This window comes from Bemisia tabaci, chromosome 8 (assembly GCF_918797505.1).
Source record: "Bemisia tabaci chromosome 8, PGI_BMITA_v3".
Taxonomy (NCBI): Eukaryota; Metazoa; Arthropoda; class Insecta; order Hemiptera; family Aleyrodidae; genus Bemisia; species Bemisia tabaci.
This window is the reverse complement of record NC_092800.1, coordinates 10901043-10916886: the sequence shown is the minus strand read 5'-3', so window position 1 is coordinate 10916886 and position 15844 is coordinate 10901043. Positions and strand designations below refer to the sequence as shown.

The following is a 15844-nucleotide window of genomic DNA, read 5'->3' as shown; positions in this document are numbered from 1 at the left end:
TGATGTCAATGTCCGACACCGATTATGCGGTATGTTGCGGGTTGCAGCACTCCCTTCGTTATCAGTTAACCTATTTTCACCATGATTGCCTTGGACGCGGATCAATTTGCTGAAATAATTAAAAGTATTTTTCCAATATATTTAATATTAGCTCTCCCGATATTTATTATCCTTTCCCCAATAAATCCCGTCGAAGCCTCTCATGAATTCTCTGCCTACCGGATGCAACACTTTGACCTGCATGGCACTGCCCGAGGTACGTTTCAGGTTTATTTCAATTACAGATCTTGTCTTCATTATTTTTTCAAAGATAAGTTTATTAACTTATTCATCATTCGTTTGCAATTAAAGTTAAATTCTCTGGTCTACTAGGTAGGGTCGGACTAGAACATTTCCCCCAAACCTAATAGTTGTTCCATTGTACGGGTTTTGGGTGTTTCCAATGGCACCACCATTTTTATATTTTTGTAGAAGAATTTGCATCTAGAGTCCAGAGGTCTTGTTTATTCACGTCGGAATTTCATTTATATACTCTATCAGATCTCTCTAACTTCCTGATAGTATAGCGCCCCTAAAGGACTAGATACCCCTGCGTGCTACACGCGCGTCTTGACCCGAAAAGGAGGATCCGATCCTACTTTGAGCGAGTTACGAGTGGCTACGAAGATTGCCGAAGGCCTACTTGTAGCTCAAGACACGCGTCTAGCTCGCAGGTTTATCTGCCCCTTAACACTTTTTTTTCTACTCATCACAGTCAAACCGTAGGGGCATTAAAGTATCTATCAGGCAAAAAATATTCAATCCCAAAATGTCATATTAATCCACAGAAATATGCATCTAGAAAGCGCTGTTTCAAAATATCTTTTAATTCGAGTACTACTCAAGTCAATCCGGCTGTGTAATGCATGGATTAATGAAGATCGAAGGGTAATCAAAGATATTTCCTGCGAGATCCAAAAAGACCCTACTCAGTCTATTAGGACAATTGTCTAGGAATTGGGGTTGTGCAACAGTGAGAGAATGAAAAGGTGAAGATAACACGATGCATTACCCATTTGGAACCTCTGACACTGTTGTGTTGTCAATTTATTTTTTTAGGAGAACCGAAACTAGAACTGGTTGCCAAATTCCTTCGGGTTCTGACTTTCCAAGTCAGGGCTGCGATTAATTTTATCCACATTTTCTAGATGTACTGCTGTCAGTTTTTTAAATTCCATCTTTGTTTCGATCATTCAAACTTGAACATCACAGTAAATTTCATTTTAGGCTGTCGCAGTAGTGTGGTTAATTTGGAGGCTCGATCACTGAGCACATGGAGCACGTTAAGGCATTGTGTCATAGCGCATTTCGAAGATCTAGCCCTGGAACAGTTGGACAAATTATTAACTCAAGCTGGGGCACTACTAATAATATTGCCAAGAGATTTCTCTAAATTATCAGCCGAGGAGAAACAGGTGAGCTTGAAATTCATTTTAATGATTTCAATGATCAGTGAAAATTTCTGGAAACAACAAGATTTTAGTTTTGATTCTGAATTTTGCATTCTTGGTTCATTGTTAGCCATAAAATGTTTCAAATTTGTTTGGTGTCCGGTAAGAGCTTTCTCTCTGAAAATAATTTTTGTGTTAACTCTTACAAAATCATCAGTGTTGCTCTCCAGCCTCTTGAAATTGAATGAATTTTGTTTATGTCCTCAATCGATAAGAAAGAAAAAAAAAAATTATCATAAAATTGGAGGGAAAAAAAGTTTTGTCCCGGACTATGCAGCCCAGCATTGCCAAAAAATAACATATGGACCGTAAAACTGCCAGACTATGTACCTGGTTTGCAGTGTTTGAAAATCTCCCCTTCCATTTTATTTTTTTTAGGAGAACAAATCAATATTATTCCTTGAAGGTCTCACAGACTTTTCCTCAAACAGAGAAAAAAAATCATAGAAGTTTTCAAGAATTGTTGAGTAGTTTTGCATTTACAATATAAAATATGACAAGAAGTCTACAACGTTGCAAACCAAGATACATTTTCTGGTAGTTTCACTGTTAATATGAAGTTTCAGAGCTGTTTGAATTTTTTACAATAAAAAGGCAGTGTCAAGGAATTTTAGCAGGATTGTAGTATAGTTTTTCCTACGTTGAATTTTATTCAAAAACCGAAATGTGTGTTAAAAATTTTCTCAATCTATTTTTAAGTGGAGACAAAGCCAACCAAAATCTGATTAATCAAAAGCGGACAGTCAAGTTGATGTAGCAAGGCAATGCCTGAAGTTGATTTCAGCCCATCAGCAAACACTATTCCCCCGCCTGATGACTTCATCATAGTCCGCCAAAAATATCGTTTCAAATAGATCCAATTTTTGGAATTTTTAAAATACAGTAAAAAAATATGAAAAATTCCTGGAAGCTTAGTTTACACCATACTTTCAGAAAATGAATTTAAAAAATGTGTGCCACTGCTGCATCGCCACAATATTTTTCTTCTAGATGTATGGACCCATGTAAAGTTAAGGCAAAAATGCTGTTTGATAATTTGTTCCACTTTTTTATTTCACAGAATGTGCTGAGCATTGAAAAGAACTTGCTGCTTCAGCAAGTTCAAATTCCCATTTATTTTTTGGAGTGGTCTTATGAACTGAAAACTATAGTGAGAGATTTATCAACTGGCTTAACTGCTAGTGAACCAAAGAAAGAAACAGCAGCTCATGGTAAATTTTTCTCTTACTTTGCAGTGTTTTTTTCACAGCCCTGTCTCATTCAACAAATCTTCAGTTTTCAGCATTAAATTGTTTCCTTGATCAACTCTAAGATATGTCATTTCAGATACAGCGGTCAGTGAAAAACATCTGTTTCATTTTGTTGAGTTGGTTGGACTGTACCTTGTATATCCTAGTCACAAGCCTTGAAAAATTTTCAAAAAAAAAATCGGATTGTTCATTTTCCATAACCTTAGTTTTCTATCCTACCAAAAAGACTTTGGTGCCATTCCTGTTAAGAATATGACTTAATAAGTCATAGTTGGAAGAATATTCCGCAATTTTGCACTCTACGTAAAGAATTTCAGTGTCTGGGAAATTTAGTGTAACTGCTAAGCACATCTGATCTTTTCTATCATTAATATTATCTTCTAAAGTTTTCTTATTCTGTTACAGCTCTATTTAACTCAATCTCCGCAAATGGTTATCAGGTGTCCATAAATGCTCCCAGGCCTAATATTAAGTATGACCTTCAAATACCCACTATCCAGGTATGTTTGGACTCAACCAGGTACCTCCAAAATCAAACGCATGGAATTTCCTTTTTCACTAAAACTTATACAAGCCATATATCTAGTTTGCATTGTCTCAGAATCTCCTCTTCTATTTAATTCTTTTAATGAAGAACGAATCAACATTATTCTTTAAAAATTTTCAGGAAATATTCTCCACCCAGAGAAGAATAATGGAAATTTTTCAGTGATGGGATGAAGTCGAGTTATTGTTTTTTATGATTTGATTCAGCAGTAACTAATATATCTGCCCAACTATCAGTTGAAAAACATGTAGTATTGTTTAATTTCAGAAAATACCTAGAATTGTAGTCAACCCAAAAAATAATCTAGAATCTAGATGAACTGTGGCTGGACAAGTCAACAAAGCATTTAAAATTTTTCTCCTCAGAAAGAAATGTGCTCAGAAGTTTTACTATTTACCTCTCATATATTTCTCCTTCTTTTTGCTATTTTTTATATGGTTACTTTAGTTTTGTCTTCTTTTTCAGGGGAAACTTTCGGGGTATGGCGTTGAGGACAAGTTACCCACCATAGTTTTCGTTGCTCATTATGACAGTTTTGGTGTTGCACCCGTGAGTATTGTCAGCAACAACATTGAATTAATTTGTCTTTTTTTTACTTTCTTTATCTGTTAAAGTTAGCAAACACACATTGGTAGATAGTTAGTTGCTTTATTATGGAAGCTATTTTATGATACACAACATTTCACATGTAATATATGACAGGATGCGTTTTACATAATGTTTTCTCCTCTTTCTGCTCCAAACATTGTCTAAATTCATTTCTAATCAAACATCTCATTGAAAGTAGTTATGGTCAGATTTTCAAGCCTACTAGTAAAGAAGCTATCTATAAAACTATGTTCCCTGTTTCAAAATTGGAGGCTAAATTTTCCAGGTTTTCCCCGTACTAAATCAATTTTATCACTCTCTCTTTCTTTCTAGGAGTTGTCGTATGGAAGTGATAGCAATGGTTCCGGAGTAGTCGCTCTGTTGGAGTTAGCTCGTATCTTCTCTCATTTTTACTCTAACTTAAAGACGCATCCTCGCTTCAACATGCTGTTCTTGCTCTCTGGTGGTGGCAAAATTAATTACCAAGGAAGTAAGAAGTGGTTGGAAGACAACATTGATGTCTCAGAAGGCTCTACTCTCCATGTAAGAATCCTTCCTGTCTCGAGTTTTTGAACTTATTGAATATAATGTCATTTCCAGCCAGTGTTCGAAACTCACAGGTGCCAACGCGCCAAATGCGCCTAAGAAATCGGTTATGGCGCCCATAAAATGAAGGCTCTGTGCCAACAAGGCCTCTAAAAATTGTCTCTGCCCCCTCCTCCCTCTCAAAAAAATCCTAGTTCTTCTGTTTGGTGATTTTTCGAAATCTCCTTCAAGTTACAGCTACTAGTTTTGTGACTTAAACATCTTGTGTCTAACTTTTCACTAAATGCGCCGTAGTATAGGCAAAAAGTTAATTTTGCCCCTAAAAAATCTTCAATGGCCCCTAAAAATCAAGCTTCATGCGCCGCATGGCTCCTAAAACTCAAAGGTGAGTTTCGAACACTGTTTCCAGGAATCATAAGTATAACTTAGTGGGGAAATTTTCGACTTTGCATCCCTTTTTTTTTCTATTAACTTGTTGCCTGTCTCCATGTTTTGGGTACCTATTTTCCCTGGCACCACACCCCTTAAAAATAAAAACCAAAAGTACGGTGGTGCATTCTTCGACTGGAGCAATGATCATCATGAGCATAAATGGCGTCAACAACCGCTTGCCTTACATAGTGTTTGATGTATGGGACCGCATTCCCTGGAAAACTATGGACGACTGTTAATAAGCATTAATGAGCTTAGATTGAGGCATAATAAGCAACATATTAAAGGGATTGCCACGTATTAGACTGAAGCCACTTTTCCCTAAGGTGGATCTATATTATTTTAAGGTGGATCCGCAATATTCATTCAGGGCATGATTAAAACATTTCGAATTTCAACCGTGAGGTAGATTTTTTTGGAAAAATCTTAACATTAGTCTCAAAATCAATCACTACAGGATTATCAGACTTTTTCAGATGAATGATCTACAGGCCAAACTTCAAAATTATTTATTTTTTTAAGATTTTAATCATTAGATCTCTCAAAATGGTCCTATATCTTGCAGGATTTCAATGCAAATTTATTGTTCCACTTTTTCTAGGATGTGCCCTTTGTTATCTGTCTGGATTCTCTTGGCGGCTCATCAAGTGACCAATTGTACTTCCATGTTTCCAAACCACCCAAGGCAGGAAGTCCAGCCGATCAATTTATAAAGGTATGTACTGTAAACTTCCTTTAGGAAATGTTCTTAAATTACTCAACGCCCTTTTTTAGCATTTTTTACATTAAAACTAAACCTCAGAGATGTAAATCGTTCTCGACTGCGTGACCGGCCGATAAGACCAAATCGTGAACACTGGCCGGTTTTTTTTTCTTTTTTATTTAATTCAGAAATTTATGTCCCCTGCAAACAACACAATTTAACAATTTGTGCAAATATCAGAATAAAAATTGCAAACCAACTAAAAAATTTGACTCAATTTTAATTAGTACATTACATTGACCGTTTTGCAAAAACCAGTGCATTCTAGGTAATTTTTGAGGCCTCTTGGAAAATTATTGAGGTTTAGAACTTTTCACACTCCTGATAAAGTATATACAAATGTTTGATCAAGCAAAAAAAGTATTTAAATTTTTTTCTCACAGATTGTCAAAAATGTAAGTGATGATGCCAATTCCATCCACATGGTGCACAAGAAGATAAACCTTGCAGATGATCTTTTGGCATGGGAACACGAACGCTTCAGTATCAAGAGACTGCCTGCTTTTACTGTCTCAAGCCTAACAGTAAGTCATACCTGCCTAACTTGAATCTTTCCTATTTTGGTTAATTTTGCCGGAAAAGTCTTTTCAATTAAACTCATAACTTTTTAGTTGCTGCACGATTTTTGACGGATTATTTCATGAGGTAGATGCGTCTTTTTATCATCACTCCTCAGAAAATTAAAATGTAAAAATCAGGTTAACGTTTGCATTTTATGTGCTGTACTATGCTTGTCACAACCCATGTAGGATCATGCAGTGATTTAATAGAGTGTAGCTGGAGTACTATTTTCACCCATGTATAACTGCTCATCATACGAGGTCTGTTAGATTAGAAACCGGATTTTGGTCATAACTAGCTTAATGTGCGTCCGAATTAGGTTTTCTTGGACTTTTCTGATAGCTGATAACGTACTAAAGAACGCTAAGTTCACAAATTTTGTTTATTTTTATTTGTGTTTATTCTGTGCCATCTTGAATACGAGGAAGTCAGGTGGGTTCTGCGATTTTCATCATGCGATCACTGACAGAGCAAAGATTTAACATTAAATTTTGTTTCAAGCTCGGTATACCTTGTACCGAAACTTTTGGTATGCTGAGTAAAGTTTACCAAGATCATTATATGAGTTGTTCTCACTATTTTGAGTGGGTTAAACGATTCAAAACTGGTCAGGAGTTCGTTGAAGATGAGGAGCATGGGAATCGACCATCAATGGCAACTAACATTTGTCACGTGGAAGAAGTGCGGACAAAAGTCTCGAAAATGATCGTTTCGAGCTTGCTGAACAGTGTTATATTTCTGAAGGCTATGTACACACAATTTTGATAGAATATGTAGACATGCATCGAGTTTCAGGTACACTTGCCCCTTGATTGTTGTCCGTTGAACAAAATCCAACCAAATGTTAATTTACCTATAGCTGCCTGAACGTTCTAACCATGATCCTACATTTTTGGATAGAATAATTTCGGTGATAATACTTGAGTGTACGGCTACTATACGGAGACGAAACTCCAATGATCCTTGTGGATTGAAAAATGTAGTGCAAGACCGAAAAAAGAGAGACAAGTTCGGTCAAACATAAAAATCACAAAACACCCATGAGGTTGCCGTACTTGAAGCCACATACCAACGAAGTTAATTAAGATTTTTCAAATTTGTGAAGGTAGCGTTCTTAAGTATATTTTCAGCCATCAGAAAAGATCAAGAAAACCTAATTTGGACGCACAATAGGCTAGTTATGACCAAAATCCGGTTTCTAATCGAACAGACCTCGTACATGGCTAACAAGGTGATCATTGTTGAAAGATAGGTACCCCCCCCCCCCCCCCCCGAGTCGGGTTAGGGGGGAGTCGAAAAATCTGATTTTCTGCATTTTGTATTTTATGAGTAGCATTTTACTCCTTTGCTACCTTGTCTATACAATCAGTTTCATAAACATGTGATATGAAATTATTTTATCGCCTTAATGTATTTATTAAAAAAATGTGTTTGTTCCAGTCTCACAAGGACTACATCCGAAGTACAATTTTTGATACAAAAGCGAATGTAAACACAGCATTCCTCGAGAAGAGTGTCAATCTTCTAGCTGAATCTATAGCGCACTATGTTTTCAATTTTTCAAAATCTAATGACATCATGACTGGGTCCTATGTAAGTTACATTCTTTACTTCATGTATGCATATCGTCTCCCAAAATAACCGAGGCTGTTGCTGTAATTTATAAACCAAGGAATGTATCAAGCTGATTTTGGTCTCACTCGAAAGAGGCTGTCAAATGTTGACAGATGGGACAAGATCAACTTATTTGAACAAAAATTGACCATGTTATGATCGTGTCAAAATGGCATAAAAGGCAGCCACCTTTGATTTTTTGATGAAAATTAATTCTTACCGAAATGCGCAGATAAAACTTTTCCTCTGGGTTCATATTACTGCTTGGCAACATCCAACATGACTTCAAAATGCTGTATGTTTCTAGTGGTCATATGACCCATGGCACAACCATGGTAACAATGCAAGAAAATTGGAATGATTCAAGATCGTGTGATGATTCTGGGTCTAAATTCTCTGCTTTTGTTGACGTTCTCTTTCAAATAAGACCAAGATTATTCTAATAGGTTGTTTGGTTTCCTAATTGAAGGACCAATATCGCGTCATTTTGGGACACATTCGTATTCCATTTTGATCGCAAAGTGTAGACGAGGCTTTCTTGAAATGAAAAAAACTAGTCGAAACATGTTGGTCATGCACTGAAAAAAATGACATTGATCTTTCTTCTCCAAAGAAAATAGCAAATTCAGAATTTATCTAAGAAGAATTGTTAGATCTTAAAATGCATCCGAGTTTTCTTAATATTTGTGTTAGGGTGTTTTTTTTTCTTTTTCATTTTTTTAATAAAAGTTTAACGGTTGCGTAGGGAGAGAAGTTTATATTAATTGTTTTTTTTGTTTTTTTTCAGGGTGTCAGGTCTAATTTCATCAAATCATGGGTAGAATTCTTGTCAAATCATCCTCGATCTGCTCAACTGCTAGGTGATAAAAACAACATACTAGTAAACATTCTTCAAGAAAGTATGGGAACGTAAGTAGCTTTAGTGTTTTTCAGTAAATTTCAGAATTTAGTTTTCAAATTCATTGCAAGCACAGATCAAGCATACTTACTTTTATTACTTTTTGTCCACTTGTGATATCGTGAAATCTTGCTAAATCGAAATAGGCTTCAGACAAAATTCTGCTTTACCTGAAATTTTCTTTGGTCTCTGAATCTCGTAGTAGGGTCAGTGTCAGAATCATTGCTCTACATGAATTTTGAGTTTTTACACCATGAGAAATCCCATTTAAGTCAAAATCACAAAATCGTTACTTTTCTAATTATTCTTGCCGATTTCCAATAATGATTTATCTTTATTCAGAAAATGAGAAGAAATTTCAACCTCAGCAACTTATGTTACTGATACAAAAAATATCAATACCTTTGCCTTTTACAATCTCATATTAAGTATTTTAGAAATAGACTATAATCACTTATACCGTTTACTGAATGAAAATATGCCTTTTCCCCCTCTTATCTTTTTATTTTTATTTATTACCATCTGGTACTTATCAAGCTTTTTATGGTCTTTTAAATTTTTGTGCAAGTCGCTCATAAACTAGTCTAAACATTAGTTTTTAACACGGTACCTAGTTGTATGTAATTGAAGTGAAGATAATTTACTAGCTTGTAGTAAGAAAATTTATTTTCAACATCTAGGTACTTACGGGATGTAAAAGTCTCATATATGACAGCTGACAAACGGGATCCGGAGTTTGTATTTTATGATGTTACCAAAGCAGCTCTTCATATTTACAAGTAAGACTCATTTGCGTTTTAAACCTCAATAGATTTATAAGCTGACCAGAAGGTCTTAATACAATGCATTAATGGTTCAAGGTCAAAGAGTTCGTCGACATAGGTTTAGATATGGTGGTATCTCTTCAATGCTTTGAACATAATAAGTGTGGTGGCTTTTTCAGTTACTTGTGCTGTAACATAAATAGAGTTTGTTTACCTTTTCCGTCTGGAAACTCATTCTGCTCTGCGTTTCTCTCTATCATCTAGACAGAATGCTGAAGAAACTATTGTTTTTTTACCACAACTATGAACTCTATGAATATTAAAAAAAGTTAAAGTTGCAAGATTCTAACACTGTACATGGATCAAACGTACAGTCTTCTCTCTGTTTGTTATTCATATTGGTTTTTGTGTTTCTTTGTTTCTTTTTTTTTTGTTACTACCATTCTGTAAAAAAGAGGGAAAAAGATAAAGACCTGTTGAGTTCCTTGCATCATCTGCAGCATGCCCGCTACTTGCCCAATGGCAACACTACACAACAGTGATACCTTTTGCACAAAAGCGGTTATGTATTTGGTCACTAGTTTTTTTTTTTTTTTGTTTATTTGTTTGTTTTTTCACTCAATGAATTTACCAAATTTTAAGAAGTCTTATTCATTTATAGATTATTTTTTTAAAAAAAGAAAAACACTAAAGATGTCGCCCGAATACTGAAAGCAACCCAATGATAGAATTGTGCCAGGTCCAATTGATCCAAAAACTAGAATTAGAGTTGCAACATGAACTGCAATAAGTCACAGTGCAAGACTGAGGGTCACCCTGAAATTTCGTCACTCTACTTCTAATTTGTTTAAATTTTTGGCTCTGATTTCCCAGCAGGATAAAGTGGCTTTATTCTGTCATCCCATTATTTTTAGATTACGGATTACTTGTCAGTCTTTGTCAGGAGCAGCTCAAAATTAACTTTTTATTTTCCAGTGTGAAACCAGCAGTATTTGACTTGTTCCTCTCAGCAGCAATCGGAGCTTATCTTGGATTCTGTTACCTAGCAATTCTTGTAAGTCTTGCTGCCAGAATTTTATTTTTTACTGTCAGTAAATAGTTTGAAAAGAAAAAAACTTCCTCATTCTCAAATTAATGCTGATCCAGCTAAGATTTTCATTACTGGATTTTGTTTGTAAAGGGAGTCATGTTATTTGATTAATTTTCATGCTCTTCAATGATTTTCTCCTTTGAAATTTGGATGAAGAAATATCAAATATGTACCATCATTCCATAACTCTTTGCAGGGGGAAGCATTCAAGGTTTTAAGAGAGAAAGAAAGGTCAAATATGCCCGTAGAGGGAGAGAGCCAGCAATCAGCATTCATCTACCAACAGAAATTAGCAAATTTAAGTACATTTAATCTCTTTTATCATGTTTCTGCTTTCTGTCTTTAAATGAAAATAGTTTAAAGTCAAGTCTTGATAAATAAACTAACTAAGTTGAGCTGTTATATCCATATTTTTGTGTTTTTTCCAGAAATTTTCTGTCCTGTACAATGCAATCCAGTCATTTTCCTCTTCTGTCGTCAAGAAGAAAGTCAACTGATCATTCTTTTTTGGAATAGTCCACTACGCAATTTCGGAGGAATCGTAGTTTCTAATTTGGTGTTGGCGCATCACAGTGGTCATCAGCTTTGGTCGGAGGTTAGTACCAGATAAGGGCAATTTTTTTAAAGTATTTGTAATTTGATACTCAAGTTTAGAGTTAGTAATTCTGTAGGTTTAAAGCGTTTTGTTATTTTTTGTGATTCCTCAAGTTTGCTCATTTCTTTCGATAGAGAAGGTGTTTGTTTAGTTTAAGGTGTAAGGAAAGTGTTTTTATGTCTTTAATTTTGTTCCTTAAGGCAATCCCCTCTCGAAGTTGTGGATTGAACGTAAATTCCTCCAAAATATGGGCTTTAATTTCCACAATTAGCCTCTTCAATAAAATCTCTCATTTTCTTTGTTTATGTACCAATTAAAACACTAAAAAGTGACTTTGCAGCGCTTTAAACGGCTTTTTCTCGAAAAGCATTTTCGTCAGAAGATTAATTTTCAAAATGAAGTCTAGATACAGTGAATTATCAGCCCCCTTACGATAAATCGCAGCATTTTATAGCAACTTAAAAGAGGAGCCAGGTGTAAAATTGAAAAATCCTTCTTTAAAGGAGTGCAGATGATGTTTTAAGGCATCTGATTATCTCCTTTTGGTTATTTTTCATCAATTGTCAAATATGTCTTCCTAAGAGGTTAATTTTTTTATTTTTACAAACGAATTATAAAAGAGGTCTTTTTTATACGTGGAAGATTGTCCATTAAATGCAGTAGAATAAGCAGATATCTCTTTGAATTTTTTTAAACCTCGATCAATCAGAACAAGATAAAAAATTGAAACTAGTCAATTAGTCATGGGTTCAATCCTCAAATATTGAAGGGAAAACTCAGCGCTCGTCTTTTCAATCCAAAGCAACTTAATAAAAAGAAATTGCTAAACCTAGGGATTTATAGTATATTCAAATGAGGCTACTTGATTAGGAAGTATGCAAAAAAAAAAAAAAAATTAAATTATACAAATCTACTTTCAACTTTCAAATATTGTTTTAAGAAATCGGTCAGAAAATGGTTCAATTTGCAATGAAGTGACCCCAGAGATAAAAAAGAATTCATAAGTGCTCTCTCAATATTATGAAACTTGTAACATCAAAATACGCTCTAACCATCAGTGTCTCTTTCAAAACATATTTCCATAATTTACTTTAATTTTAAGCTACTTGCTGAGTTTAGACCTATCATTTTCTTTGTTTACAAAATTTTCAAAAATTTAATGAGCACAAAAGAAAACTAATAAAAAGACAAATGAGAAACTTTTCCATTAATCATGGACCTCTTTTATCATAAGTAACAATCATTAATGACAGAAATGTGAACTTCATCAGGTTGCGAGTGCTTCTCTCAGTTTATGGGTGTATTATGTGATTGCCTTTTCCCTGAGAAGGGCTTTTGAAGATTTATTCAACACGCTTTTCAATGTTTTTTAACATCTAGCTCCCTTTATAATCTGTGTAAAAAATTAATTTACATACCCTTTCCTCACATTATGAAGCATTGAGTAGGTGTATTCCATTTTACTCCCAACAAAAACAGCTCAATTGTTTAAATTTTGATTGTTATGTAACCCTGTGCTTCAGCTCAACTCGTAAACTAATTTCAAGCAACCCCTCTCCTCCCGCCCTCGAGTACCTTGCATAATAGTTGACCGTTTTCGCTAGCTATTTCGCTTTTATGTTATTGTTATAATTCTTATGCAACCACAGGAGAAGGGACTTCAGTGCCTGAAAACCAGATGTTCAGGTATTAGATCCATTGCCTAGAGAACTGTTCTGTAAAATTTAAGCCACTCGTGCTATTTTATGTACTTGGATATTTATGTATTATCTGTTACTTGGATTTGTATGTGCAAAAAATACCTAAAAAGTTCAAACCAAATCAGAGTGTTGACAGTAAGAGTTTCTACTCAAAAACTAAAGGCCTTGTCCACACACGTAGAGTTTGCAAAACTTCGGTGGAATTAGTTATAGCTGAGTTATAATTTATTCGATCTGCGCACTGGAAAGAGGCAGTAAACGATGTGCAGCTTAAAGTTCTGCGAACTTGCTCCGGCAAAGTTCTGCAAACGGTTCTTCGTGTGGACAAGGCCTTTCATAGCCTTGAAAAAAAATGTTAAGTTTCGGTTTGCCATTATTTGGGCTCTAAATTAGACTACATTTTTCGATAAGGAACTACTATTTTTAACTCATCAATAAAAGCTCCTATAAGCACGAGGGCTTCAATGGCTCAAACTTTGTTTCTAAAATGAGCCGAAAACCGTACATAGTTCTTTATTGCCAAATGAAATCCAATTATTTGATTATTTTGTAATTTGCTGCCCTATGCCCTTCATTGGCGGAAGTATAAACCAAATTACTTGCAGCTTATTCTTTGGTGTGCTAGAATGTGCTTCTCATTGAAAATGGAACACAGATTTTGTGTCCCAACTTGGTGAAAATCACAATTTGATAAATATATTGTTTCCAAGTACTAAGGCTCCTCTCCTGTAGGCGACCGCCTATCCTGTAGGCTGTTATATTTGTTTTTTTATTGAATTCTGAGGTGTTGTCAGTTTTTCTTCACCATGTGCTTAAGTTCCATGAGCAAGCTCAGTCGATTCAGATTGTTTTTTTTTTATTATTATTATTATTTTTATTTTTCTGAATTTTAGACATTATTTTAAGCATATTAGTTCAAAAGGTCCCTTCATCACTTGAACTTACTGTAGCATGTTTATGGATACTCTTTCCCTCCCGTTGTCTTCCTCTTTTGCCATGAAGCTACTTTATACTTAGGGGAACGGAGTATTCTTTGAATGTAAAGTAATTTTAAAACAGCGCTCTCTCATGGCCAATGTCATACAATTAATCTTGTTCTGTGGTGCAAAGATTTGCAATTCAAGTAGTTCTACGATATTGTTGATGCCTAGTTGTGTTTCGTTGTGTTTTGCGCTACTACCATCATAATAATGCACACTGCTTTTAGTATTCTCGAAATATTGATCTCCTCTTTACAAGTACGTATGGCTAAGAGAGGCATTGATACAATTTCGACAATAGATTTGTATATTGATGGATGCACCAAGTGAGAATATAGCGTTTTTTGTGTACACCAATGCGCATAGAAAACCCAAAGCTAATCCACTCAAATAAAATCTGTATATTTTACAGTAGAAAATTTTTTCTAAGGGCTGACTTTTTTAGATGAGCTTAGAGATGTATTATATGAGAGGAGTATGGGAATGTGTGCGAAAGCCAGCTCCAGTTTTTTGCCAGATTGTTTTCAAAGGCAGATATGACCTACGCTAATTATTGTCTTTTTGCGAGTGAGGAGCTTGAATTGTTTACAATGCAAACTAAAATCATTATTTTCTAATCAATGAGTAAATTTTGATACGCCCAACATGAAGGTCATACGTTCTGTGTGAAATTGATGAGGAAGCATGTTTATCAGAGATCTAATTTATTCCCTCTTTTTGGTACCTTAATCAGATTAACTGTTTAACAACAGCGTTTCCTTCGATGAAAAAATAGGACCTTGTTGTAATTGTTTTGCATTACCTGCATTGATGGAAAAATATTTACATTTGAGAAATGACTTTTGAGACTCTCAGTTCTTACTTAATACCACTGCACTGATCTTAGCTGGATGAAATGGGGATGCTTCAAAAAATTTATCCGAATTTCAACGTTTAAGAATTTTTGCTCCTTTGTCATGTTTGTGAAGGGAAGCAAAGTAACCTTGTCCTTTGAAGTTTTTGAAAAACTTTTCCAAAGAAGAAAAACAAATTTTCAAGTAATAAATTTGATCATAGTTTACAATACGAAAGTAGCCGCCGACTGAGAGATGGAGTCAAATGAGTGATCTTTTAAATCAATCTTTTTTTCAAAGTTTGAAATGCGGCACATTCAAGCCACAACCTTTAGAAAATAGATATTGCCGCTTTCCTGGCCCCATATCTAGCTGCTGCGTTTCATGTTATGGACTGTAGTGCACCACTTTTTAAATGTGAAGTTTGATGGGAAATTTGAAATGTTGTAAATCTGAATACGCGTCTATACTTGTGGATCACCCACTAGCACTGAAAATCTCTTTCATAAGTTAGTCTTCGAACAGAATAAGTCAATAACTGTGTGGTTTTTTTTTTTCTATTTCATCAAATAAGTATTTCTTAAGACCATGGTCTTTCCACTAAATTATTTTACACCGCTTAGAAATGCCCTTCTCCTGTATGTCTTTTTTTTTGTTGATTTAATCAAAAGTTCTGTTTTGAAAACTCTAAACTTTTAGCAAAATATATCCATCCTGGGAATTTTTTTTAGCGCTTAGTTGTTTATCTCAGGAAATATTTTTCAATTTGTGAGAATAAATGAAAATTTAATTGAGCGTAGAAACAATGATTTGAAAGTTACAATCTAGTCTTTCTCCTCTGTTAGGTTAATCTATACACCCATCATCAGGGCAACATATGAATTTTTAAATTTTCGGATAGTTGAATTGTTGCTATAGAGGGTGCATTTTTGTGAATTCATTCTGCGAATGATGTTAAGGTGGCATTTTGCCTGGATTTCAATTAATGTAATCTTCTGTAGTGATATCTATTTTTTAATTTTAATAAATTTTTTCTTTTCAAAACTGATAATCTGTTGTCTTTTAATTATCGTCAGCAAAATGCTAAAAGGAATTTTCCAGCAGTGAAAAAATTGGAGGTTCAAAAATATTTCTTGTCACATTCTCATTTGGAGACGTCCGTTCCTGAACATCTCTGATCAGAAAATTAAGAG

General features: G+C 34.8%; 1 protein-coding gene across 1 annotated transcript; it reads left to right on the top strand.

Moving 5' to 3' along the window:
• Window positions 1–30: 30 nt before the first annotated feature.
• Window positions 31–15702, top strand: LOC109034695 (BOS complex subunit ncln). Its single transcript, XM_019047975.2, has 13 exons — window positions 31–256; window positions 1267–1454; window positions 2551–2701; window positions 3146–3240; window positions 3753–3836; window positions 4209–4418; window positions 5455–5568; window positions 6000–6140; window positions 7618–7770; window positions 8579–8700; window positions 9370–9468; window positions 10429–10507; window positions 10972–15702. The coding sequence occupies exons 1-13, from the start codon at window positions 82–84 to the stop codon at window positions 11038–11040; spliced, it is 1680 nt and encodes a 559-aa protein (XP_018903520.2). The 5' UTR covers window positions 31–81; the 3' UTR covers window positions 11041–15702.
• The last annotated feature ends 142 nt before the right edge of the window (window positions 15703–15844 follow it).

What these genes read in the sequence shown, in the direction of transcription:
- LOC109034695 (XM_019047975.2), top strand. Translation starts at nt 82, where the DNA reads ATGATTGCCTTGGACGCGGATCAATTTGCTGAAATAATTAAAAGTATT. An exon ending in CAGCCGATCAATTTATAAAG is followed by an intron (nt 5,569 to 5,999) that starts GTATGTACTGTA and finishes TTTTTCTCACAG; the next exon opens with ATTGTCAAAAATGTAAGTGA. An exon ending in ACATCATGACTGGGTCCTAT is followed by an intron (nt 7,771 to 8,578) that starts GTAAGTTACATT and finishes GTTTTTTTTCAG; the next exon opens with GGTGTCAGGTCTAATTTCAT.